The sequence below is a fragment of the Struthio camelus genome, chromosome 2 (genome assembly GCF_040807025.1).
Source record: "Struthio camelus isolate bStrCam1 chromosome 2, bStrCam1.hap1, whole genome shotgun sequence".
Classification (NCBI taxonomy): Eukaryota; Metazoa; Chordata; class Aves; order Struthioniformes; family Struthionidae; genus Struthio; species Struthio camelus.
In genome coordinates, this window is record NC_090943.1 from 73,830,375 (window position 1) to 73,857,257 (window position 26,883).

Consider the following 26,883-nt stretch of genomic DNA (forward strand, 5'->3'; position numbering starts at 1 on the left):
GATTTTATATCTTGCAAGTACACAGAATCTTTTATCAGAATTCCTAGCATTCTTTAGCCTGTGAAATATTGACAAAGTTTTATCTCTTTGCAGGAAACGATATCAAGTATGGCTATTCTGTTTTCTTGTATATTGTCTTAAATTATAATCTCTAAGAAATTAACTGAACAATAAAGAAGTGCTATGAGAGGATTGATTGTACCAGTTAGTTTAGCTGTTTTCTTGAAAGAGAGGTTAGAAAAACATTTATTTGTGTTATTCTGCAGAGCAATACAACTACTTTCTTGCAGTGTGAGGAGAGAGCTATTCACTGAATCCTCTCTGCATGTCACATGATCCTCCTTTACAGTGCAGATGCTCTGAACTCAGTTTGTGCCTGCATATATACGCACTGCTTGTCTGAGGTGTCAAATGAACTGCCTATCCTCAGATCGGTTGTATTGCACATATCCAATTGGTTTGGCTTTACTGCTTATTCACCATAAGGATCTAATACATTTTCTGCCTGCAGTCCATTTCTTCTTTTGTCTCTTTAAGAGATAAGATAGTAAATCTAGCCTTTTATCCTTAAGGTAGAAAATCTATCGTTCTGTCAAAGATGAATTTGGTCCTGGATTTATCATGTCATTAATTTAACAGTTGTGAGTCAAAAGTGATTAAAATCCAAATTGAAACATTCAGTGAAATACAACACTAGTGTATACTCTAGCAAAGATAATTACCAAATGATGGGTATCTGAAGATACATTCTTTTCAGAAACATTCTTTTCAGGCATATAAGAAAATATTTAGCTGACAACCTCAGTATCTGAGCCTTTTAAGGAATAATTACTTTGAAAATACAGGGAAAAAACACAAAATATAAGTCAAGTAGTGAAAAATGGAATATCGCCTACATGTTTTAATAGTCACTTAGGGAGACAGTAGATCCTTTCCAAGTTTTGTTAGACAAACCTCCCACTTTCAAATATGAAGCCTAGAAAGAAATGCAGTTCTATGAAATGGAGTTTGTTATACTCAAGGAGGATACCTTTGGAGCTCCCCTTTTCAAGTATAGCAAAATGTAAAATGGCCTGCCTTGTATACCTTGTTAGGTGTCTTGAAAGACCCAAGATAATCATTCTTTCAGAATGTCAAAGTATCCCTGTCCTTTATATTTTTTTTAAAGTATTGACATATTCTGTTCTCAAGAATACCTGTGAACAAAAAATATGAATAGCAGGAAAAGTTGAATACATATGGACTTGAGCAATTGCATACATTGTAACAATGTCAAAAGGTTTTCTGATAGCATCTGTCTAACTGCAAAACACTGAATGATAAGCCAAAAAGAGAAGTATATCACTACAGGAAAAGAACTATCATGCTACATAAAGCCAGTGATTCAGTTAATCATTACTCTGTCTCCAAAGATGCTTTGTGGAAGTATTAATTTACATTCTATTAGTACAGGTCAGAGGATGCTGCTCTTGTTTTGCTATTTTAAACAGCAGCAAACAATTCAGAAAATGATGGATTCATGGATTAGAAATGACAGAAATAAACCTAAAAATGTACAGATTGGATCTAACAGTGAAATGCTTTAAAAATAGTATGAGTATGATATACAAGTTGTATTGAATGTTTAGGTAGCAAAATGTACTGAATGACTGAAAGTCAATCAGTTCAGTTAAATTTAGGGGAGTTGTGAGACAATATAAAAGGACTGTAGAAGGGACAGAAAAGAAAAGAATAATGTAACAGTTTCCGTTTTGAAGAGTAATTTTATAACTGATAGCAGTAGTAGATGTCCGTGGCACACAGTGATGAAGGTGAACATGTGGGAAGGCAGGAACCAACAAAGAGATGAAAGAGAAATTTAAAATAAGAGGACAAATAGAAATCATTAAAGAGTTTAGTTCAGATGCTTTCTAACAATTCAGAAAAGAGACAGGAGGTAATATGACAGCAGTATATAAAATAATTAACCATCAAAAATGGCCAACCAGTGTGAGCATTAACTTTTTAATGTGACATAAAGTTTCTGCTGTCAGTTTGCATATTTTAAGCAACAGATTTTAAAAGGCAAAAGGATGTATTTAGCAGACAATAATTACTGTATTGAGCTCACTTCCATAAAAAATACAGAGGTGAAAGGTGCAATAGAAATAAATAATAAGTCTAACCTTTATACAAATAATAAATATTATCCTACTCCTTCACAGCAGATGAAATGCCAGCTGCTTGAGGGAAAGAATTTTTTTTCTGGAAATATGGTTTCCAGCAAGGAATTTTTGTACACTTTGCAAAGCATCTCTGGAAGCCAAATACTGGCTAACTGGACTATTGGTCTTATCTAAGGTACTGGTTCCCTTTTCTTTGGTGTGACACATTGTGAATACATTAGTTACAAAGAAATGTCTTTGTAACATGATGCAGATTCCAACTGTCTGTGGAAGCTGAGCGAAACTTCAAAATTGCAGTAGCAGTACACAAGACCTGACTTTTTCTATAATGTTCTATTTTAAGTCCACTTAAATTAAATTAAATGCCCTTTACTAGGAGCAATAAAAGCATTTCTTTATGTAAACAAAGTAACTCTGCTACCACAGCAGAAGTTTGTGCTGCTTGTATGTTATCATATCATTTCTGGGTAGTTCATTCACTTTTTTCCCTCAGTTCTCAGAAGCACTTTAGACATCAAGCTGTTAAGTTGCAGATTCATTTCCCACCAGGTTTTTCTGTGATATTAATTCAATAATTGACATTTATGCCATGGATAACTGTTTTGCCACAAGGTACAGATGAGATCTTATGATTGTCAGTACAAAGCACAATCATAGCTATTGATAGTCGGGGTGGTGGATTGGCGTAATGGTGTGATAACTCAATTGCTAACTTAGGATTCCAGCTGAAGTCCACTGGAGTGTAGTTACTGCCTGTGTGACTTCAGACAACCCATTTAAACTTTCACCTTCCCAGGTCTCTGTATCTAAAATGGGATGATAATTCCTTGCTTCAAGATACATTGGATGTACACTGCTGTTAGGGCTGGGGTAGGAAAATTTCAGTAAAAGACATATTTATTTTTATAAAAGATCAATTTTATGATACCATTTCTTCATTCTCTAGGAGAGAGATATATTATAATATATTATTTTCCATCATTTTATGACAGGATAAATAGTAAAATGTCTTTGTCACAATTTTTGTCATCCTTTTAAAATTCCTATCAAAAGTATATGTTTTTCCTCCCCTTTTTTCAGCCAACTGAATGATGATGCAGCTAATTCAGCAGTTTCATATTCTACCATGTGCAGCTTACTTCTAATCAAGTGTTGTCCATATATGAGAAAGATTAGAATATTAAGGACTTAAAGCCAGAATTAATTACAGAAACTTTATTCATCCTTAGGAAACAAATTATGTGTTTACATAAGTACCCTCCCATCATGATCTTTTCAAAAACTGACTTGTATATGTATGATAGCATTACTCCTCTTTAGAATAAGTTATTTCCTATGCACAAGCATGCACTGAAGATAACTCTGTTAAAACGTATGAAAAGACATCAGCTAATTGCTATTCAAGGTGTTGATCTTCATGGTGCCTCTTTATTTTATTACCTGCTTGGTCATTTGAGTCATACTATGATGTATCAAGAAACGTCTAGTTTACCTCATCTTCTGTTACACTTTCAATTTGCTTTTCTGCTTCCCAAAGCGAGCAAAACAGCTGGCAGGACTGATTTTTTTGTGCCACACATAATAAATTGTTAGAACAAAATTAGAAGAGGATTAGAGATACCTGATGGCCAGCAATTATTGTATTCCAGTACACCATCTCAAAATATCTCACCTTCCCTTTTAATCTTCACTCCCTGCAATTGGTTAGCCTTCTTCCTTCCTCCCATTTTCTTTCACCAGTTCTCAGTCACACTAAGGACTAGGGGAATTTTCAAGTGCCTACACCTGTTAACAGAATTCACAGCTCCAGATTAGGTTTTCAGGTTCCTTATTTCTCCATCTCTTATCTTCCAGTTAACTGCTGTACATTAAGGTGTAGGGTACACAAGGAGGTGGCAGTTTCTTTCATGCTCTTTCTTAAAATTTTGTATAGGAGGTCTTAAATACTACTGTGCTCCAGTGGTTGGAGTATTCCAGTGGGAGATACTGATTCAAGTTTGGTAGAAGACAGTTTGGAACTGATCTTGCCTATGTCCTGATAGAGACATGTTAAGAGAGAGTTAGGGAGGTGGAAAAGGGAAAGGACTCCTCCCTTTTCCTTCCACAAGGTGTATCTTACAATGGGCTAGTGATGCCAAAAAGGCAGATATGCATTTCTAAAGCCCATAACTCTGTCCTCTTAGTAAATCTAGCCTTCAATGTTGTTGGGATGATTTTGTCCTCCTTAATTGTTCCATTTTATTGTATTTGGTCCTGGTGGCAATTCTTTCATAAAATGTCCTCCATCTAACACACTTAGAGAATTGTCTGATATTTGTTGCTATGTATATATAGCCATTTGCTCTTCATATTCTAATGACTATATTTGAGACAGGTTTATAATTTTATGAAAGAGATAAATAGGATTTGCTTTGTAGCCCTATCTGTTCTCCTCCAATGAAATTATTTTTCAGACCTTATTGCTTTAAAGTTCAACTGTAGTTACTGCTAAAATGAACTTTTGTGTTTAGCTTGAGGACTGAGAACTGATTTGTATGTAAACATGAATTAAAACAATTACAACCTTTGGTTATTTTACTGTTAATTTGTTTAGCCTGTATAGTTTCAAAATAATGAAGTCCAATTTCATTTTAGATGAAACCGTTTTTTAGCTGGGATTCATGTCTTCTTCTCAATACTCAGAACTAGATATTGCTTAAGGCAGCCTTTTAATTTGTTAAGAAATTTCTTCTCTAAACTTTGTCCCAGTGTGGCATCTGACCTGTTTATGTGTGAATAGCTGAAATTGTACATTATTAGCAGTTTATTAGCTTCAGTTGCCGCTTATGTCCTTCAGTATTATACAGTCAATAATTTTTTTTTTATGATTTAGAGGCCAACATTGAAACATAACCATAACCATTGAAAATGCCACACCCTAGAACGCTCCTTAACCAGCTGCTCAGCTCTTATGAATCCCTACCTGGTGCTATTCCATCTCATTCCCCTTTTATTTTATGGAAAAAATAAACATCAGGCCTCTAGGCTGTGACATTTGATTACCTAAGTCCTTGCTGTGGGCCATAGTCCCTCCTCCACAGACACTGCTGTTTACAACACTTTGAGGATGGATATCAAGGGAAATAGCTTCGATTTTGAACCTGTTATTACAATTTCTATACATAAATTGAACATATTTTCAGTGCTACAGAGGTGCACTCATTGCTGGTCTCTCAATAGTTTAATTGTGATGGTAGCATTTATTTTTGGAGACTTATTTTTTAATTGGAAATTGTGATGCACCAATAGAGGGGCGTCTGAAATTCTTTTAGGTTCCAGGATTAGCTGCACTGAACTGGAGAGATCATAATTTGTCAAGTATGAGATTTTTTTTTTAGATAAGAGGTTATAACAAAGCTAAAAGTACAAACTGAACATCTATCTATCTATCTATCTGTCTATATAGATACATATAGATATATATCTCAGAGCTCTACAGTTAAACAAAGAGTGCATGGTACAATGACCGGTTTTGCCCTTAATAGGCCACCCTTCCGGTATAGATTTCCCTGGGTTCTCCTCACCACTGGGTTGACATCAGGGGTGTCCCCCTTGAGGGGTGAGTCCTTGGGTCCGCAGGCCAGCTGACAGTTGGTCACACCAAAGGTATGTGGCTTACTGTCTTTTATAGCCAGTCAAAGCAATGCCAGCCCACAGTTATACAAAGCTGTGCTGCTCTAGGCAATAGCAGTGTGCATACCAATAGATAACCCACAGCTCAGCCCACAGCACCACTCCATTGGTAACAGTGTGCCCATTAACGGGTCGTTCTTTGGGGAATTCCACAGCACCTAGATGCTTATGGTGTAGGTCTATGATGTCACTTCTCCTTGGTCTGAACTTGTCAATCATGGAGTCATTAGAGGGTGTGTCCCTAGGCTGCAGCACCCCTACCTACCCTGTGGTGTGGTGACTCCGGGCGTGGTGCACCTGGGGTTCCTTTACTCTTGGGGAGCAACCCAGAGCCCCTCTTCTATGGGCTGCACCACCCAGAGTCCCACGCTGGCCTATGTGGCGCCTGTCAGAAATCAAATCAATTCTTGCTGCCTGGGTGAAAGCTGCTCTCATTTATACAAGTGTATAGCAACTCCAGTCAAGTCACTGGTGTTGTATCAAGGCCACTGAGAATAGTATCATCTTTGGAACTGTATAAACTTATTAGGATGACTGTTTGGTCTTATAAGTGAATTCAGCAAGTTAAAATCACTCTTCATCTGAAGCAGATAATTACATTAGGGTTAAATTGATTGATTTGTTTTGTGGTTATATCCTGGAGCCTGCCAGGATCATGACAGTCCCTCTCTCTTTACTGACTCACTTGCTACCTAGGATGAAGTGATGGGACTGAAAAAAGATGTGCAAGTTTCTGTGCAAATGTGCTGCCACCCACTTCTCTGTAATTTATTGCTGTTTATACAGTAACTTAAGTTTGTGTGGCATATCAGGCAAGTAAAACATCAGGTTGCTGCGTGACAGAATAGGAAGCTTGATTCTTCACCACCTGGTTCAGATATTGCTTCTTGCACAATATAAAGGTGATGTGTAAATAACCTGCTGGAAAATCTGAATTCTTCATTTGCCTGCTCTCCCTGAGATTTACGTTTTATGCTCATTGTTCACAAAGGTATATACAAGGTGACTGCTGTACCAGCTAAGCTCCTGGAACAGGAGCAAGACATGATGAAAGTTTGCTATTGTAACTGCAAAGGGGCAAGAAAAATAGTTTGCAATTGGGAAATCCTTTTCAGAAGTGACTTTTAAAAAGATGAAACACAAATAAGAAATAAATGAAAGATTGCAAGAAAGAACTTCTTTCTCAGCCCTCCCCTATTTTCCTTAATTTGTGTTTGTGTTTCTCTTTTTCCTTATATTGAGTTTTTCATCCCTACTTGAATATCTTTTTTGCTTTTTTAAAGTGATTTTAGGTTGCCCATGCTTCTAGGGTAAAAGCAGTAGGGATCATCAATTCATAACTGCTTGATAATGTACATCACCTCAACCCCCTTTAATTTTGCTCTAAACTTCAGGTCTGTTATACCTCTCTTCATGGCATTATGAAGACTGGTTGCAAATTAGTCTTGTTGTGACCTTGTTCATCCTTTAGGCTCTCCTGACAGTAGAGAATCTGTGTAAGAGAAGGAGAAAGAGATGGAAAAGGAGAGGGAGAAGGAGAGACCTTTGCTCTGCTCCAAGAGTGAGGAATGTTTCAGTTTAGGATTTATTCAGTCTTCATTGGCTCAATTTGCTGCAGAACTACTTTTTTAAACAGACTGAAATGGAATAAGTCATTGCATAAGTCAATCTGCTTATTAAAAGTCTTGCTTTCTAGTAGATGATATGGTAATTTTCATTGAAAATTGAATTGTAAAAAGTCAAATGAACCTGTGAAATTGTTCTAAGAAGAATATATTCTGTATCTTGGCAGAAAAGTAAAATATCCTGGAATCTAGCCATTGCTATGGCAATATTTGAATTAAATATAGAGCATGCATGAATTTTCAGTATATACAGCACTTCAGGAATTTGGGACATATGTTAGGGGAAAAGCCATATACATGAACACTAAACAGAAGATAAGATATGGCATTTTGTCTGCAGATCTGTGTGTGGAAAATTCCACCGGCATGTGTACACTTCAATTTGAGTGCAGACCAAAGCCCATGCTTGAATGCAGATGTACTTCTGCAAGTGTTTGCATACAAACTTCAGGGCAAGTCAGAGAAAAAAAAGCTTAGGCCTGAGTTAATTCTGCCACCAGCTTTCCTACAGCAGCATTGTAACTTGGCCAGCTTTGGGCAGACAAGCCAGCTGTGGAGTTCCTTCTACAAAGGCCCTGGTGCTGTATACCACTAGGGAAGCTAGTGGTATGCAGAAGACCCTAGCTGATGCTGCTTGGAGCAGGGGGACTGCACAAGATGACCTCCAGAAGTACCTTCCAACCTCAACTATTCCATGATTCTCTGAAGTTGGAATATGTGAGTAGTTTGACATCATGGTGTCCTTTCAACCTTCTGTCCACTGAGCTACAAATGTTCTGTGGGCCAGTAAGGAGAATAAGACAGGAAGCATCCTGAGCATTATTCCACTTCCTTACTCCCATTCTCCATGTACTATAGATTTGATGGATATCCAGGATTTGAAAGTATGCAAAGTGCACATTACTGCAAAAATGAAGAGCCAGGTACCTCACAAGACAGTCTTATGGGGTTAAGAAGGAATCCTTGTGGACAATGCTTTTTATTAGCTGCTCATTAGTCATTTTTGACTATGTAAGCTGTATACACTTGAAGGGGAATATCCCACAGTATGGATTCTATCCTGTCACACGATGGGCCTGCCCATTATCTTGTCTTAGTAAGTCTTGGACTTGTTGCACATGCATAGGCTTTCCTACATACTGCAGTATCACAAGTGACTCGTTGGGTGGGATACATCTAAGGAGCTCTCAGTTGTTTGTGTTATAGTATATAGGAGCTACCCTCAGAAATCAGGCTTACCTTATCAGATATTATACAAATGTAACAAGATGACTGATGCTCAAGAACTTACAGCCTGATTATAACAGGTGAACATATCTGGTGAGAAGATAATGGCAGGGGAATGAAATAGTGTGTGGCCAGCAATATATATCCATATTTATCCATCGGAGTGTATCCATCAACTGCCAGTGTACTGCTACAGTTTTGAAGATATGGTGGCCAAGAGATGGGAGATTTGAGGGGTAATAAGGAGGTGGTTTTACAGCTACTAGCATGAGGCTTCTTCACATATGGGAAGAAGGTGCTTATTGGGAAAGACAACTATTGGGAAGTGGAAGCCAATGTTGTTGGCAAAATGGATAAGCAGAGACAGACTTCTATATATATAGATCACAGTCAGGGTAGTGGTCAGATATGAAGGGCCTTGAAAGCAAAATCTTTGGTGGAGTAAAGAAAAGGAGGCAGTCAATAGATGCATTATAGAAGAGTGACTTGACTGGAAGTCTGAGCAGGAACTGAGCTCTGCAGATATCATGCATAAGTATAAACAAGCAAGAAGGCTTTTCCCAAGGCCAGAGAAGAGAATGTTATGATCATTCAGATGTAAGGGGATGTCTGCCTGTCGAGCATTTTCGCTGTGTAGTTAAAAAGCCTGTTTATTAATGCTAGTCTGCTGTAAGAGTTGTTCAGGGTTCTGATATAAGTTAAAGATGTGGATCTAGAGTGACAGTTTAGTTAAAGAAAACATCCAGGTTTCTGTCTGTGGTGGTGCTATCATGGCAAATATCTAATCAGTCTGAAGACTGCACATTCTGGAAACATTCTGAACCTCTACATGCTTGGAAGGCAACTTTTATAAGGTGGTTTGGCTTTATGGTTTGGTTTTGGCTCCTGGTTTTAATTTATAGTTCAGCATTTTAATGTAAATGAAGAGAGGAACTTTGAATCTTCTTTATGCTATTTGTTAAATCTTGATTTCTGCTCTAAAAAGAAAGCCACACCAAAGAAATGTTCTTTGAAGCTATGAACACACACATTTGATTATGTAAATTATTCATTTTAAGCTAGGTCTTGACTTATGGTATGAAGTATCTTCCCTCCTCAAGGAACTTCATGTCCTTCTACATCAAGGTTTTAATTCCAGAATATACTTCTGAAATGAGTCTCAGAGATGATTACAAGAGCTGGGCTCTTCTTCAGTGAAACTAAATCAGAAGACATGCTCCACAAGTGTACCTAATGTGTTTCACCCACTTAGGGGTGTTCAGTTTGCAGTACCAGATTAAAACAAGGCCAGTGGAAATACCCCGCCTCTGCAAAATATCTAATGTGGATGTCATGTCCTCAGCCCTTTGCTATGCTCCTTCTGGGGGGCATCCTGGCCTGACCTCAGACCTGCTTCATCACTACAGACGTGTCAGCAGTTGAGACTCGTGGCTGAATCTGGCTGCCATCACTGGACTTTTTGTTTGGATACTGTGAGACTGTCCCCTTGCTGGTGATGCCTCTGCCCCTGCCTCTGCCTGTCTTGCTGCCATGCTCAGCTCCTGGCTTGCCTTCCTTACGGATCAGCCCACTCCTGCTGCTCCCTGGTACATACAGTCAATGTTTTGAACAGTCAGTGAAGCTTACAAGATTAATAACTGCAGTATAGATCCTCAAGACCTTTCCTGCATTCAGGCTTCTTTCATATAGCTCTACTCTTTAAAACCCTCAACACCTTTTTCTGAGATTAACATTCCAGATTCTGTTTATCATACAACACCAAAATGCAACATCATTTCACCAGAAAGTGATACAGATATTAATTGAAAGTAGTTGCAGCTGAAGAAATGTTTTCAATCTTGAAAATTGTAATGAAGATCAGAGGTGGAATCTTGGCTCCATTAAAGTGAAAAATCAGATTCCCATCCACTTTGGGGGAGGTATATTTTACCTAGTGTAGATATTCACCCTGATTTAGAGGCTGAACAAAAAGAATGAGTGACTGCAGCAGCAGATTTTACATAAGACTACTGTATCCAAAGTCATAATATATTCTAATTTGTACTTGTGTGCAGATAGAAAAATACACCTGTTTGCATCCCTTGATAAAGTCACACTAGTGCTGCTGGGCATTCACATTAACACATGGCTTTAATAACATAACAGCCTGTTTGTTTGCCATAGTCCACATGGACAAAATTTATTCATCTGCTTGCATGGTTTGCACCTGCCTGTCTTTTACAGCACTTTTAAAACTTTGTTTAGATAATATTGGAGAACTAAGGGTTGAAGATAGCCTCTCAAATATTCAGATAGCTCAGATTCTGTTCCAGGACATGCCAGTAAAATATTGTTATGTCTATAAAGATAGGTGGTTGATCAGGAAATTTCAGGCATGTATTTATATTAATTCTCCTTCAAATAAAATATACCGGCAAGAAATCCAGAAGCAACAAATGGTATCTGATGGATTTGATTTCAGTTGGCATTCTTTAAGCTACATGCTGTGTCTTTCTAACCAGTGGCATAGGCAAATGATTTTAGCCATAGTACCGAATGTTACTGGATTCTTTTGAGACTATTTTGGCAAACATAGAGCCTGTTAAAGATAAGAATCAGAAATCATATTTGGGAGAATGTGTTGGGAATAGAAATTAAACTATAAGATCTGCATTATGAGAATATATATTTTTAATTAAAAAGAACATATTTATACAGTGAATATGGATAAGAGTGTGTTGGAGGAAGCTGTTATTGCTGGCCCTCAGGTTTGATTTGATTCACATGTGAAAAATCATATCTGAATTCATCTGCTTGATTCAAACCAAATTACAAATCGTGAGTATTGTGTTTGGTACAGTACTTGAAAGCAGTGTATTTAAATACATTACATTGGAAATTAAAGCTTTTATTTAGTCATAATTAGAAGTTATAATAATCTAGATACCACAGACTTTTTTTGAGAAAAAAAAAAGGAACAGTAAGAGGTTAATATGCCTCCTTAAAAATTTAAATGTATAGGGACAGACTGGCAGTTTGCTTATATATCACTAAGGTACTATTTAGCATGCAAATTAAGTAATGTGGACTATATGTTTTTGAAGTGCTAGATTCATATATCCTTATTAATTTTTGATTATACTTTATTCTACATATTGCCCTAATTACTGTAGTAGGAATTATTTATGGTATGTGATACTATTTAACTGAGGAAGGCTGTCATAAATTGACTCTTAGGAAGGGGTTCAGTTAACTTTTCCCACTGGTAGTAATTCCAGACAAAGGCATGAAGACCCTAATAATCCAGAAATTTAAGGTAAGGAAATGTCTTTTTTTTCTTTTTTCTTTTTTTTTTTTGCGGGGGGGGGGGGGAGAAGAGGGATGATGATCTCAGTAGTTTGAACCAACTTTACCTTGGTGGTGGTTTAAAATGTTTACATCCCTTCTAATCTCTTACGATTATTCACTATGTGTGATACATAACTCTTGGAGTTTTAATAGGTTACATAAATCACAGTCTGCTCAAATTTTTACATTTATTCATCCCCCTGGTATCCTAGCACTACTCAATGCAAAATAAACAAGTCTATGACTAACTGTCATATGTGCTTCCCTGTCCATTCTTCCCTGGATGGGAACACTGGATGAGATTTTTTTTTCAAGCTGATACCCTGCTTTTTGTTAATGCAAGATCAAAATAATGCACTTTATATTTTGCCTGGATAGGAATTCCTATTTCTAGAATACTAAGATAGTTTCTGATTGCTATAGAGGTGAATTTTGTAGCCTTCTAATAATATGTATTATTTAATTTGTTGGACTGAATGCCTGAAGTATTCATAAAATAATATTGAGGTGATTGTGAGAACCTAGCTTTATTGTCATACAAGTACACATTTATTTACATAAACACATTTCAAAAAGAAAAATCACTTTTATATATGTTCATCAAAAGTTAATATGAATTTGTTAATACTGTTACAATAAATTCCTTTTATTTAGTGACAAAGTATTGATCAGGAATTTTTCTACTCTTAGTTTATATTTGTTAACAGGGGACAGCATATGGAATTGGTGCTGAAACAGTTCATATCCAGTATTTTATAACCTAAAAGAGGGAAGAATTTGAAAATTACTGGTGGCACAAAACTGAAATATTTTCTAAATACATAGGAAAACCTGAAATAATGCGTATCTTGAGGGAAAAAATGATTAAAATTCAACTTGAAAAAATGCTAACTGGTACATCTGGGTGCGATTTTTGATTTTGACCCTTGTCATCCTGATTATGTCCACGCCTTTCTACTTTTCCTTCATAACACCTCGAATACATTATTTTTTACTGTCCAAATATGTATACCTTCCATCCGGATCTTGTATCTCAACGGTTGAATCCTTTCCTAGGTTTGACAGCCCCGCTCTCCTTCTCCTCAACTCAGTGGAGAGCTCCACTCTCCCTAGAGCTCCACTCGCTTCACTCTGTCCTCACTACTTCATAGTGTTGTCCACTGCTTGAGCATGAGAAGAAAGGCACTTCTTAATAGTGTTCTAAATATGCCATGGGATTTTTTCTGAAATAAAACTTATTAAGCCACAAATTACAGTAATAACAACCTGAACATCATGTGAGGAAAATCAAATAAAATATAAATGCAGTGATATCAAATTTGAGGAAAGAATATTTTGAAAACAGTTAAAAAGACAGTGAAAATCATCATAATTTTGAAATAAGGAAATTCAGATCCTAATATGTGTTGTGGAGACTATTCAAGAGTAATACAGAGCCATTGAAGGCATGCATGGCCCTAGAAAAAACATGAAATGGGAAATGTTGGCCAGAAAACATGTGCTACTCTATAAAAGGTTCACATTTTGGGGCAAAAACAGTTATAGGTTAATCTTAGCCATAGAAACCAATATGTAGAAAATTTTCTAGTGGAAAGGGAATCTTTAAGACGACTGCTTCTAAAATGTAATGGTATACATTAAAAACAAATGTCTTTTAAATTGACTCCTGGCACATCTATACCAGGAAAAGGTGTTTACAGGTAAGAAAATTTGTATCTATTGAGATAATTTAAATCTCACATGAGAAATGAAAAAAAATACAGCTAGAGATATACAGTATATATTTAGCTATAAAAAAATGTGAAAATTGATTGGAGAATGGTTATGGATCAATCCTTATAATTCCTTAGTTTGAAAATAAGCCATTTTTTCTTGTCACTGAAACATAATCATAGAAATAAGTAGATTTGTACAATGAGCTACTTTTGTCAAGAGAAAAGAGACAGGGACTGCATTATAATAATGCAACAAGGTAGAGGAGGTTCAGAATTGCTTGCTTGTACTTGTATATTTCAAACATATGCTTCAAAAGCTAAAGAAAAACAACTAATAGCATAATAGTGTAAAGAATAATTCTATGGAAGTATATAATAGATTTTATAGTTGATAGGTTTTGTTTCACTTTGTTTTGCCTTCTTACCAACTAAAAATTCTTCTGTTTCATACAGAATCACAGAATGGTTTAGGTTAGAAGGGACCTCTGGAGATCATCTAGTCCAACCTCCTTGTTCAAGCAGGGTCACCTAGAGCATATTGCCCAGGATCACATCCAGACGGGTTTGGAATATCTCCAGGGAAGGAGACTCCACTACCTCTCTGGGCAACCTGTGCCAACGCTCTGTCACCCTCACAGCAAAGAAGTTTTTCCCTCAGGTTCAGATGGAACTTCCTGTGCTTCAGTTTCTGCCCGTTGCCTCTGGTCCTGTCACTGGGCACCACGGAGAAGAGACTGGCCTCAGCCTCTTGACACCCTCCCTTCACACACTTGTACACCATGATCAGACCCCCTCTCAGTCTTCTCTTCTCCAGGCTGAACAGGCCCCGCTCTCGCAGCCTTTCTTCAGAGGAGAGATGCTCCAGTCCCCTCATCATCTTTGTAGCCCTCCGCTGGACTCTCTCCAGTAGTGCCATGCCTCTCTTGTACTGGGGAGCCCGGAATTGGACACAGTACTCCAGGTGAGGCCTCCCCAGGGCTGAGGAGAGGGCGAGGATCACCTCCCTCCACCTGCTGGCAACACTCTGCCTCATGCACCCCAGCATACCAGCTCCCTCACCACTCGTGGATGTATCCCATCGGGGCCCATGGATTTGTGGCTGTCAGGCTTGGACAAAAGATCTCTAACCTGATCCTCCTCGACCAAGGGAGAGTCTTCCTTTCTCCAGACTTCCTCTCTTGTCCCCAGGGTCTGGAATTCCTGAGGACTGGCCTTTAGCAGTGAAGACTGAAGCAAAGAAGGCATTCAGCAACTCTGCCTTCTCTATATCCTTTGTTACCAAGGGCACCCGCCCCATTCAGCAGCCGGCCCACATTTTCCCTAGTCTTCCTTTTGCTACTGATGTATTTGAAGAAGCCCTTCTTGTTGCCCTTGACATCCCTTGCCAGATTTAATTCCAAATGGGCCTTAGCCTTCCTTGTCGCTTCCCTGCACACTCTGACAACGTCCCTGTATTCCTCCCAAGTGGCCTGTCCCCTTTGCCACATTCTGTAGATGTCCTTCTTCTGTTGGAGTTTTGCCAGGAGTCCCTTGCTCAGCCATGCAGCTCTCCTCCTGCCCGCTTTGCTCGACTTCTTACTCAGAGGGACGCACCCATCTTGAGCCTGGAGGAGGCGATGCTTGAATATTAACCAGCTTTCTTGGACCCCCTCTTCCTTCTAGGGCCCTACCCCAGGACATTCCCCTAAGTAGGTCCCTGAAGAAGCCAAAGTTAGCTCTCCTGAAGTCCAGTGTTGCAATCCTACTCATTGCCCTGCTTCCTCCTCGCAGGATCCTGAACTCCACCATCTCATGGTCACTGCAGCCAAGGCTGCCCCCAACCTTCACATCTCCAACTAGACCTTCTTTGTCTTTGTACCAGAGCAAAGGACTTACAACATTTAAAGTGTTTGGTAGACTTGTGTTAAGTGATATCTGATTTGACAGCTACTGAAAGAGAATAAATTATTTAAGAAAAATGTTGCATGAAAGTTTTACTGAACTGAGAGAAAGAAAAAATTCCTGTGACTATATGGCTTTGCCCTGAATAACGTTGACAGAAGTGGCAACACTGAAATAGCTATTTGTAGAAAGACGTAATGGAAAAATCAAAAATCGCCATAACTACTATTCTTTGTGTGTTTTAAGGGCCTGCAACTGTCAAGGTAGCTTAGTGTAACTGTTATTGGTTCTTACTCATGTCAACTATTCCAATCATATCAATGGAAATACTTGGTGAATAAGGTATAAGGCTGGTCTATTCTCTTTTGTATAGCTTTTAAACTACCCTGACCTCTCTTTACTCATTTAATAACTTAACAATGTGAAAGCAGAAAGAAATGCTGTGGCATTCATTTGAGGTTTCGTGTGCACAGTAAGATGGCCAAATAATTTTATTTAAAGATAGTATTTTTATGAGTTTTTTGGTTTTGTTTCCAGAATGTAATCTGTAAAAAACAGAGAAAGATAAAATCATCAGTGATAGAATTTGAAGTGTAGATTGGGAGAATGGTATATAAACAAATAGCATTCATTTCAGTATGGTGAAATCTCAAGTCATATAACTTCAAAGGAAATAACATTGGTTGCATTTACAGGACAAGATATTTTTCGTTTGAGATGTCCTGGCTCCCAAAAGAGCATAGAACCATGATTTCAAACTTGCCAAAAATTATCTCCTAGTTTGAAGCTGTGGTAAATTGAGTTACTGTGATGTCTGAGTGTTTAACAGGGTAAACTTGACTTTTCGCATTGTGGTAGTTTTAATGCTGTATGTGGCACCATGACTGACGTAGTGTATTCAGTTCCACCCTTCAGAATTCAGGAAGCATATTGACAAACTGATGATGATCTGTTGAAGAGCCATAAGAATTATTAAAGAAAGGTAAATCCTCCAGGAGTGGACTGATGGAACATCACCTACCCATTTTGGAGAAGATAAAAGAATAAGTGAGGAAATTAAAATTTCTCTCATGGTGAGAAATAATCCTTTATATTTGCCACAGCCCAGAAACTAATTGTTTATCAATGCCTGCATAAGGGCACAATGGTCTTACCTGATATTTACCCCCCAAAATGTCATACAACATTATTGTATGCTTTATCTCTTCTCCCACACTTTATATGTATGCATTTTTAAATGGTTAACTCTTGGGAAAGGGACTTTCGCTTCCTGCATAAAGATAGTGTCAGTTCGTTGTCATCGTCATTGTAGTACAAATAATGTTAGTAATAATTATCATCAGAATCCATAAGGAAAAGAAATGATGGCACTGACAAGAAAATGTAAGATAGCATTGCCCTTCTTGGCCCAAATAGCTACACAGAATCTATTTCCTGAGAGCCATTTTTGTTGGGAGGAGCAGCCGATGATTGATTCTGGTAGCTCTTTGGTTCATTTCCTCACGTTCCTAAGCCTGCTTTCTAGCAAATTATCTATGAAAAGAGCCCTTGGTTCCTGTTAGGGCCCCTGTAACAGTCTGTCTATTGCTACACCCTGCATTTTTGTTTTACTGTTTTCCTTTTTCCATTTGCCATACTTCCACATTAACACTGCCTATTTCCATTACTGTAAGCAAGGAGATATTTAATTGTTCTCCAGACAGCAAGAAGAGTGGCTGGCTCAGGCCTCCAGCTTAGCAGGAAATCTAATTAGGAAGGGAAAAATTCTGAAAGAAACTGCAAGTCCAGCTTGTCAGCCAGGATCCTGGACAGCTTTGCAGAAGAGGAGGGAAGAATATTCTTCCTCAATTTGTGAAGTTGATATGAAGTACTGTACATTTCTGGAAGAATCTATGCGGCAACATTCTTGAACCCCCGAAATCTGCTAGTACTTTTTTCCGTGGCTTATACAGTACATCTGTTTTTTAATCTTTTAGGAAACCAAACAAACAAACAAACAAAGAGGGGCAGATTAAAAATAGGGATATACATATTTGCATTCAGTCAAATGTCATTTGATTGCATGATGATCTCTAGCTAGCCAAGGATTACAGAATTAGTCACGTGTTGTATGCTATGCTAAAATACCACTTGCAGTGAAGATTTGGAAGTTGTAGGATGAACAGGATTTCTTCTGAACTGTTGGAAGAGTTTAACTTCTGACATTTTCATGAAGCAAAATAATGCATAAATCCAATTTATTGCTGGAGAGACTGAATTTAATTATAACAAAAAAAAGAGAAAGAAATAGAAATTACCCTGTAATCATTCTGGACAGGCTATTGATGCCCTTTGCTCCCCTTCATGGGGGTAGAAGAGTGTGTATTCAGATTCTATATGAAAAACTTTGAGACCTGAAACATGTTACACCTCACAGGTGTATGTAAAGCCTTTGGAGGGTTCCACAGACCTGATAGTGATGTGGCTTTGGGATAAATGGGCACAATGGACTAAAGGCTGAATGTTGTCCAATGCAGTTCCCTCGTAAATTGCACAGTGGGGTTATAGTTTAAAATAATTCTATTATACTACATTTCTGCCTTACTCATCACTACTGTGGAACTGAAAAGCAATGGTTCATTAACATTTTTGAAATGTCTGAAATGCTTTCGGTTACAAATTAGGATAAATTTAAAGTTTCTAAAACTTTCATGAAACAGAGGCAAAGAAGAAGATTTATCTTGGATAATCTGAAATGTCAGTAATTTATTTTTAATGTTTATTTTAATTTTTAATTTACTTTTAATAATATTAATTAATATTATAATATTATTAGATGTTATTTTAAAAGTTAACTAGAATCTAGAAAATACACATTTTGATCTTAAATAACTTTGGGGAACATTGTAAAGAATTACAAAATTTGTTTTTGATGTAATTTCAAGCCATGAAATGTATTGCAAATGATCCTTTTCCACACAAAAAAAAAATCAAAGAAGCAGAGTTTCCCTCAACAATTTTTCCAGCAAATTTTTATTTAGAATTTTTTTAATTATAAATTTCTAATTAGAAAATTATAGTTAGAAATTTACTGGAAAAAAATGTTGACAAAAACTCTGCTTCCTCTACCTCTGGAGCACTAAAAATCAAGGTGAAAAAAAGTTGTATATTGGTCATAGTTATCAGAAAAGAAAGATGTTGTTGTCTCTAATTCAAAGAAATGAGATTCGATAGGATGAATTCTTTTATATTTCTAGGCAATTCGCCTAACCTTCCTGCGACTCCTTCTCCTCATCTATAAAATTGAGGTAATATCTCTCTATCTGATAGTGCCACGAGCTTTAGTTCATTGTCTTAGTACAAAGTAAATAAATCAACAAATTGGAAGCTGGAGTAGTTGTAGTGATTTTATGGAGTATAAATTTTGTCTTCCACCTCAGATTGCAGAAAAGTCCGAACAAGTAACATTCCTTGTCTTTTGATCCTTATGAGAAATGTTTCTATTCAGATGGGAATTGATATAACACACTGTCTTATCGAAAGTGTGTATTCACAGTCATCAACTCTAAACATTTTTAAGCAAATATAAATCACATCTGATGGCAAACTTGTTAAATTTAAACAAATCTAAGTTCAAAGCTGAAAATTTTCATTTTCTCCTTATGGACTTGTATGAGAGCATTGAGCATGCACACTGGCTGCAGGGAACAGTGTGGTTGCTCAGAACCTAGCACTTACCTTCTCCTGAAATCAGAAGCTTAGAGTTTCTCATTTCTCATGCATGAATCATGGAATTGGCAGGTGAAAGGACGGTTATTTGGTTTAAAGCATATTTTTATTAGTAGAGTCCTGTATTCCTGGACTGGGAAAACAACTGGAGGAAGTAGTTTCATGCTTATCTATTAAAAAGTGAATTTCTGTATCATGACTCCAAAATGAGGAAAAATGATTGAAGAAAAAAAATCATAAGTCAGTCTCTGTCCTGGATCATTAGACCATAACAGAAATGACTAAACCTCTCAATTAATATTGAGGAGAAATTAGTCATTTGACAGCAAGAATCCAGTAAGAATTTTGTACTCAGCTGAGTTACTATATAATATACAATGCGTTTCATAATGTGTCTGAACTCAAGCTCAGATATGAACAAAGATAAATACACTTTCATTCTAGGTTACTTGCCAAAATTTCGATCAGAAGACAGTCTGGGTGAGCTGCCCGAACTAAATAATGCATTTGTTATTTTGCATTCATGGAGGCTATGCCTTTATATTGAAAAAAATACATGAAACAAAGGGATTTCTTATTTCCTAAGAAATCTCTTTTTCATAGCAGAATTATTTGTCATTAAAAATATCCTCAAATTATTAAGTAATTGACAAGTAAACAGTCTGTTTCTTTTCTTTCTCTCTTCCTGTGTATTGCATGGCTGCAATATGCTACGTATAAACACTGTTCAAATCCTTCTGTAGAACATTTTTCCATATGTATGTGAATTTTAGTATGAAGAGAATCAAATATAAAACACAAATAAATGTAATTTCTTACAGAATTTATAGTAAAAGCTAGCTATACTTATCCTTGCAAAAATATGGATTTAAAAAGAAGTAAGAGTGCTCTTCTAATTTAGTAAAGTCTGAATTTTCAGATAAAGAATCACATTTGGGCCCCACATGACTGTTAAGTGTGCCAAATTTAAAATGCCAAAGTTGTCTAATTCATGCTGCAGAACAGTGATAATATACAGTCCTTATACCAACTAGATGGAAGCCATTTAAAGGGAAGATAAAACAGAGAGTGGCATGGTATATGAAGACCATTTTAAAAGTCTGACAGAAGAGTATGATCCCATTTTTTTCTGATTCTGTGGGAATTGCCAAGTTTACTTTAAACTTAGTAAACAGAAGCTGCAAACATTTACCTTATGTTTCATATTCATCTTTGTATGGACTGAAGCCTAATGTTCTAATTTTCTCACTGATGCAACTGCAGCTGCAGAAATGACAGAATGTTGCATGGGAATCTACAGTATAAGTACTTACAAAGCTTGTTGAGATTTCCTAACTGTGAGTTGTATTACAGAGGAATGCTGGAACTCTGTAAATAAAGATTATCTGCTGTATTTGGACAGAATCTGAAAAAGGTCGTGTAGAAGGAGTATGCTAGGAAGGCCAAGGCCTCTTGGATACTGTGTGGTGGCATAGAAAGATTTTTTGCTGGATAAAATGCCTCATGGAACAAAGACTTTTTCCTCCTATTAAGACCTATCTGGAGTTTTAAAGTAGAACTAGCAACAAAGAAGACATAAAATAAGTTAATTATACATTAATTGTCTTACAAAGAAAGTCAATGTCACGCCAGTCTTCCAAAAGGGCAAGAAGGAGGAGCCAGGAAACTACAGGCCTGTCAGCCTCCCCTCCATCCCGGGAAAGGTGATGGAACAGCTCCTCCTGGAGGTCCTCACTAAGCACGTGGAGGACAAGAAGGTGATCAGGAGTAGTCAGCATGGATTCACCAAAGGGAAATCGTGCTTGACCAATCTGATAGCCTTCTCTGATGGGATGCCTGGCTGGGTAGATGAGGGCAGAGCAGTGGATGTTGTCTACCTGGACTTCCGCAAGGCTTTGGACACTGTCTCCCATCACATCCTCCTAGGGAAGCTCAGGAAGTGTGGGCTAGACAAGGGGACAGTGAGGTGGCTTGAGAACTGGCTGGATGGCCGAGCTCAGAGGGTTGTGGTGAATGGCGCAGAGTCAAGTTGGAGGCCTGTGGCTAGTGGTGTCCCCCAGGGGTCAGTCCTGGGTCCAGTCTTGTTCAATCTATTCATCAGTGACCTGGAGGAAGGGGCAGAGTGCACCCTCAGCAAGTTTGCTGATGATACTAAACTGGGAGGAGAGGCTAACACATCAGAAGACTGTGCTGCCATTCAGAGGGAGCTGGACAGGCTGGAGAGGTGGGCGGAGAGGAACCTCCTGAAGTTCAACAAAGGCAAGTGCAAGGTCCTGCACCTAGGGAGGAATAACCCCATGCAGCAGTACAGGCTGGGGGTTGACCTGTTGGAAAGTAGCTCTGCAGAGAAGGAGCTGGGAGTGCTGGTGGACAACAAGTTAAGCATGAGCCAGCAGTGTGCCCTTGTGGCCAAGAAGGCCAATGGTATGCTGGGGTGCATGAGGCAGAGTGTTGCCAGCAGGTGGAGGGAGGTGATCCTCGCCCTCTCCTCAGCCCTGGGGAGGCCTCACCTGGAGTACTGTGTCCAATTCCGGGCTCCCCAGTGCAAGAGAGGCATGGCACTACTGGAGAGAGTCCAGCGGAGGGTACCAAGATGATTAGAGGGCTGGAGCACCTCTCCTAGGAAGAAAGACTGCGAGAACGGGGCCTGTTCAGCCTGGAGAAGAGAAGATTGAGAGGCGATCTCATCAACGTGTACAAGTATCTGAAGGGGGAGTGTCAAGAGGCTGAGGCCAGCCTCTTCTCCGTGGTGCCCAGCAACAGGACAAGAGGCAACGGGCAGAAACTGAACCACAGGAAGTTCCATCTGAACCTGAGGAAAAACTTCTTGACTGTGAGGGTGACAGAGCATTGGCACAGGTTGCCCAGAGAGGTAGTGGAGTCTCCTTCCCTGGAGATATTCCAGACCCGTCTGGATGTGATCCTGGGCAAGATGCTCTAGAGGTCCCTGCTTGAGCAGTGCGGTTGGACTGGGTGATCTCCAGAGGTCCCTTCCAACCTAAACGATTCTGTGATTCTGTGAAATACACTGCACAATATCACCTCTAAAGGGGTTTCAGCTATAATAGGCACAACAGGGATAAAGAAATTTCTAGTTATAGAGGTAAAAAAGGAATCATGAGCTGTCTTTATATGGATCAAAACCCAGCATGCCCAGATAACACAGATGCCTCAGGACGGTTTGCCCTAACTTTTCACACCTTAGCATGAGACAAGGAAAGCTGTCCATTACAGCACATACATGCGTTTAGTCAAGTGGAGCCAGATTCTTAAAGGAATTGCAGCTAACTGTTCCATTAAAACTACTCTTTCACCTGAATAACTGACTTTCTGTTTTCGTACAAAAGGCCAATCCATCATGATCCATAGATTCATAAAGGAAACAAGATTCTCGTTGCTGTTCAATTATTTTGATGTGATGTAGGAATGTGCAAGCTACTCCGCAGTCTGTTGTTGTCCTGGCCCTGGCCTCCTTTGCAAATTTTCCTGCTGTTTCCAGATGGATTTAAGCATTATTCCTCCTGCTGGCAGTACTGTCCTAAACCATTTCTCATATTTTATGCTGTCAGAAGTGGATCTGCAAGCCTACCAGCAGGCTAAAGAGCAGTGAAAATGAAAAAGCAACCAAAACACAATAATAATTTGAATACGCATAGAAAGGAGATTTAATCGTTTGTGGGTAATGTTTTTATTGGCTGAGGGTTTCTTTCTAGACACAGCAGCTGTAATATAAAACAGAGATTTTACTGGAGGTGATGCACAATTTTTGTATGAAGTGAACAGATTAAACTGTTTATGTTCAACTGTCAAAAACACTCCAGAAATTGATGTTGATGTCAGAAACCTTATTAGGTTTCAGAAGAGGTAGGAAAGCTTCAGCCAGATCATAAGATAGGAGGTATTCTGACCTTTGAGAATGACATCTGAAGGGCATTTAGACTGTTTTCTATAGAAGGAAAGGGCAGATTTCCAGTATGTATATAATCACCGGTAGCATTTATGTTGTCATCCTCTGCAAAGCAGAAAGAAAATGCACAAATGATGGGTGATTAGAGAGAGGTCAGTGAAGTGCTCCATTCAGTTGTAATTGTAGAATTTTAAAAAATTCTTTTAATAGCAAAAAAATGTATTTTGTAACCTAGCTTTTTGCTATGATTGGTTAATTCATGCAAAATCAATGCAGAAAAAAAATGGCAAACTAAAAGGTGTAAAACAGGAATGCCATTTTGCAGTAGCAATAAGTAATCAGAAAAAGCAGTTCACTGTAAAATTACTGTTACTTGTTCAAGCCAGCACTTAACTCCAAATGCACAAATACTCAGCAAATTTCATTTAAAATACTACCACATTGCAGGTCTGGAAAAAGCGTTGAAAGAAGTGCTGTCCCATGTGGAATTTTGTTGATTATGCAGTCAGGATTGGCCATATTCCTGCTCCCACTGGAGCACAAGACTTTCTTATCTCACATGGAGCATTTGAATCCACCATTTTATTTAATGAATGTATTTTCAAAACTATCTTTGCCTTGTACAATCTGGCAATCTTCCTGCCTTGTACAATCTGGAAATCTTCCTGTTAAGGAAAGGCTGTGAATCCTTTCTCACTCATAGAATTTCAAAACAAGTTACCATGTTTTCCATATCTTTTTTTTTTTGCCTGGGTTTCTCAGCTTTGAGTAATAAATGCACTTATGCTTTCAAAATTTGAAGCAAATTTGCATTTGAGAATATCCACATAATGAAAATAAAAAGGTAGACTACCACTTACCAAATAGCAGTTCAGCATTTCAGTAATACTTTTCAAAATAAGGAACAATTCCAATTAGTCACAGTGGGTCTAAGAGTGGTGGAACAGTTCAGTCTAACTGTGAGTGGAAGCTTCAATCCAGGAATGAGATAAATTAAATATATGACATAATCCATTGCACAAAAATGAAAATCTACATGATTTGTAAGCCTTCTGCTTTCACAAAAGAAAGAAATTGAAATAGAGGAACTGTATGGAATAAAGGAGGTACAGTTGGGGAAATGACATGACAGTCCTGCGATGATTCCCCAGTGTGGGGGGAAAAGAAAAAGTTCATTCTAACACCACAGGCTTAAATGTTATGGAATTTCCATCATTCCAGATTATGAAGGATGCAACTGTTGGCCTACTGTGACTCAAAGATAGAAAAAAAAATCTTTATAGTAGGCCTAGGTATAATTTAGAATTTCAGAAAAATGTGTCCATAGTACAGTCCTATTTAAGTGTAATTACACACTTAGGACTGTACTTGAAAGATTTGTCATGTGAACTTTAGTTCTTACTAGTCATCATCACAGATGAACATAGCAGGTTTTGTATTTGATTTGAAAGTGTATGTTCCAGTGCACACAAATTTTAGCATTGGACTTTTGTCATTGATCAGAGAGAAAGAGGTGGTTTTACTGATCCCCAGACAAATATTCATAGCATCTTGAATGCTGTGATGCCACTTTATTCTTTATTCTCCTGTTCAGGATTTCTACAGATGTCCAAGATAAGGCAAGGTTATAAATGTTATTGTGTGCCTACTGCAGGATTTGAAGGAAAGTTACTAGGTTGCTTTCCATGCAAATATAAAGGAGTATGTGTGAGTATACAGAAGATGATTCATTTTTTTTCCCCAGTGTCTTTCTCCCTATTTGTTAACATTATTTTTCTTACACTATAAAGTGTTGAACATGGAGGTGTTTCATACACTGTTTATCAGCCACTTGCCAGAGATTCAAGAATCTCAGGTGAAAGGAAGGAAGACTTTACATCTATTTTCATGGCTGTGCATTTAAACTGTTTACCTTGTAAAAAATTAGATGTTCTAAAGCTGATGAATGTGATTGACCCTGTTAAACAGAGAATGACTTCAGACATTTCCTTCCTGGTCTGCAGTAAAAGTGACTTCACCTGCTGGTTACGATTCCACTCTTGTTTCCTCAGTTCTTTAATTTGAACTGTATTTCTTTGCAGATTCTTGAGAACATAACCCTCACAATTTTCCTGTAAGCTGGATTCTACACATCCTCATTCTGTATTCTACACATGCTCAATCTGCTAAGAATAGATTTTAAATACCTCTGAGGTGTGAATAAAAATGAAATCTGAATCTTAATGTTTCTCCCTTTATTTTTGTAGCCAGATCCTGCGGGCAGAGATATCTCCATCCGTCCAATCTTGGAGCACTGCGAAAACACTCACATGACAATTTGGCTTGGAATTGTCTATGCATATAAAGGGTTGCTCATGGTAAGCATAGCTTGTTCTGCCTAACATTGCTTTCAGGTTGCTATTTATTGATTGGAATGAACTAAATTTGCCTTCCTGATGGCTGGGAGTGAATTAAAACTTTCTAGAATAAATCTTTTGTAATTTGGCCTGCTCTAAAGTTCATTAAGTGACAATATGTGGATATGATATTATGTGAAATAGGTAGGACACTATTAAAATAGCATTTAAGTTGAATGCTATAGATATACTGCATACCAAGAAATTCAGAAGTTGAAAGATGGATCTGTAAATGAGACAACCTTGTTAATAGACAAGCCTAATCATCTGGATTTGTTTAGGTTCTCCAAAAGGGTGAAACTAGGTCGAATATTTCTTGGTTTTCATTTTAAATGTTTGCTTCTGAATTGTAATTGGCATTCAGGAATAGTCACAGGAGATGAAAGATGAACTTGGAGCTTGAGTCAAAATAACCTTTTTATCACTACAGCCTATCTCCACAAAAGGATTGAGTTGCTAAAATAGAACTCAGAAACCAGGAATCCCAAATCTTGATAGCTTAAAAAAAAACACACAAAACAAAACTGTAAGGTGACCATTGGTGATCAAAAGGCCCTCACATCCTAAGCCTCAAGGTTTTAAATCTTATTTTTGATAACACTGACCAGCTGAACACCTCTCTTGAGCTAAGCCTCATCTGGATCCTCAAACTAGATAATCATCTGTTTACACTGCCCTAAGGGTTCAGTCTAGCTGTTGATTAGGACACATGAAAGACTGGATCAGTTGCTTCCACCCAGCATAGCTGGTGTTGATGCCTGGAGGGGAGGTGCCAGGGAGAGTGAGTTGCTCATGCCTGAAATGTGCCTCTTCCCTCTCTATAATGAGTCACTGCTCTACCAAGCTGCAGAGTCCTGCTTCCTTTCATGTTGATTTTTCAGGCTGAGAGATCTTTGAACATGCTGTACAAAATTCAACAGGAAGGAATGAGAGCATTTTTTATTCTAAATAGTCAATAGCTTTGTGGTCAGACTCGGGTTTAGACAGAGAAGGGAACTGCACCAAGTTTTTCCTCTTCCTTGGTGAGAATCTGATCCCTGAGCTAATAAAAGGAAGCTTTCCCACCTTCCAATTTAAGAAAGTAAGTATTGACTTTAGACGTAGATACCTATTTTTAGGAGCAGGTCCAAGCAGCCTGTGAAATGAAAAGATAGAAGAGAGAGATCCCTCAAAGGGATCAAGATTTATGACAAATTCCACATCTCAGCATTCCCTGATGGGTAATTCTAAGTGGCTCTGTATTTATGATAATTAATTTCA

At 38.0% G+C, this 26,883-nt stretch overlaps 1 protein-coding gene across 4 annotated transcripts in view; it reads left to right on the forward strand.

Annotated features, from left to right (window-relative positions):
• Nucleotides 1–26,883, forward strand: part of GABBR2 (gamma-aminobutyric acid type B receptor subunit 2) — a 478,089-nt gene that overhangs the window by 410,722 nt on the left and 40,484 nt on the right. For all 4 annotated transcript variants that reach the window (XM_068936292.1, XM_068936293.1, XM_068936294.1 and 1 more), the window contains one exon: nucleotides 25,474–25,584. In XM_068936292.1, the coding sequence (XP_068792393.1) occupies nucleotides 25,474–25,584 (111 nt within the window). The remainder of the gene's footprint in view (nucleotides 1–25,473; nucleotides 25,585–26,883) is intronic.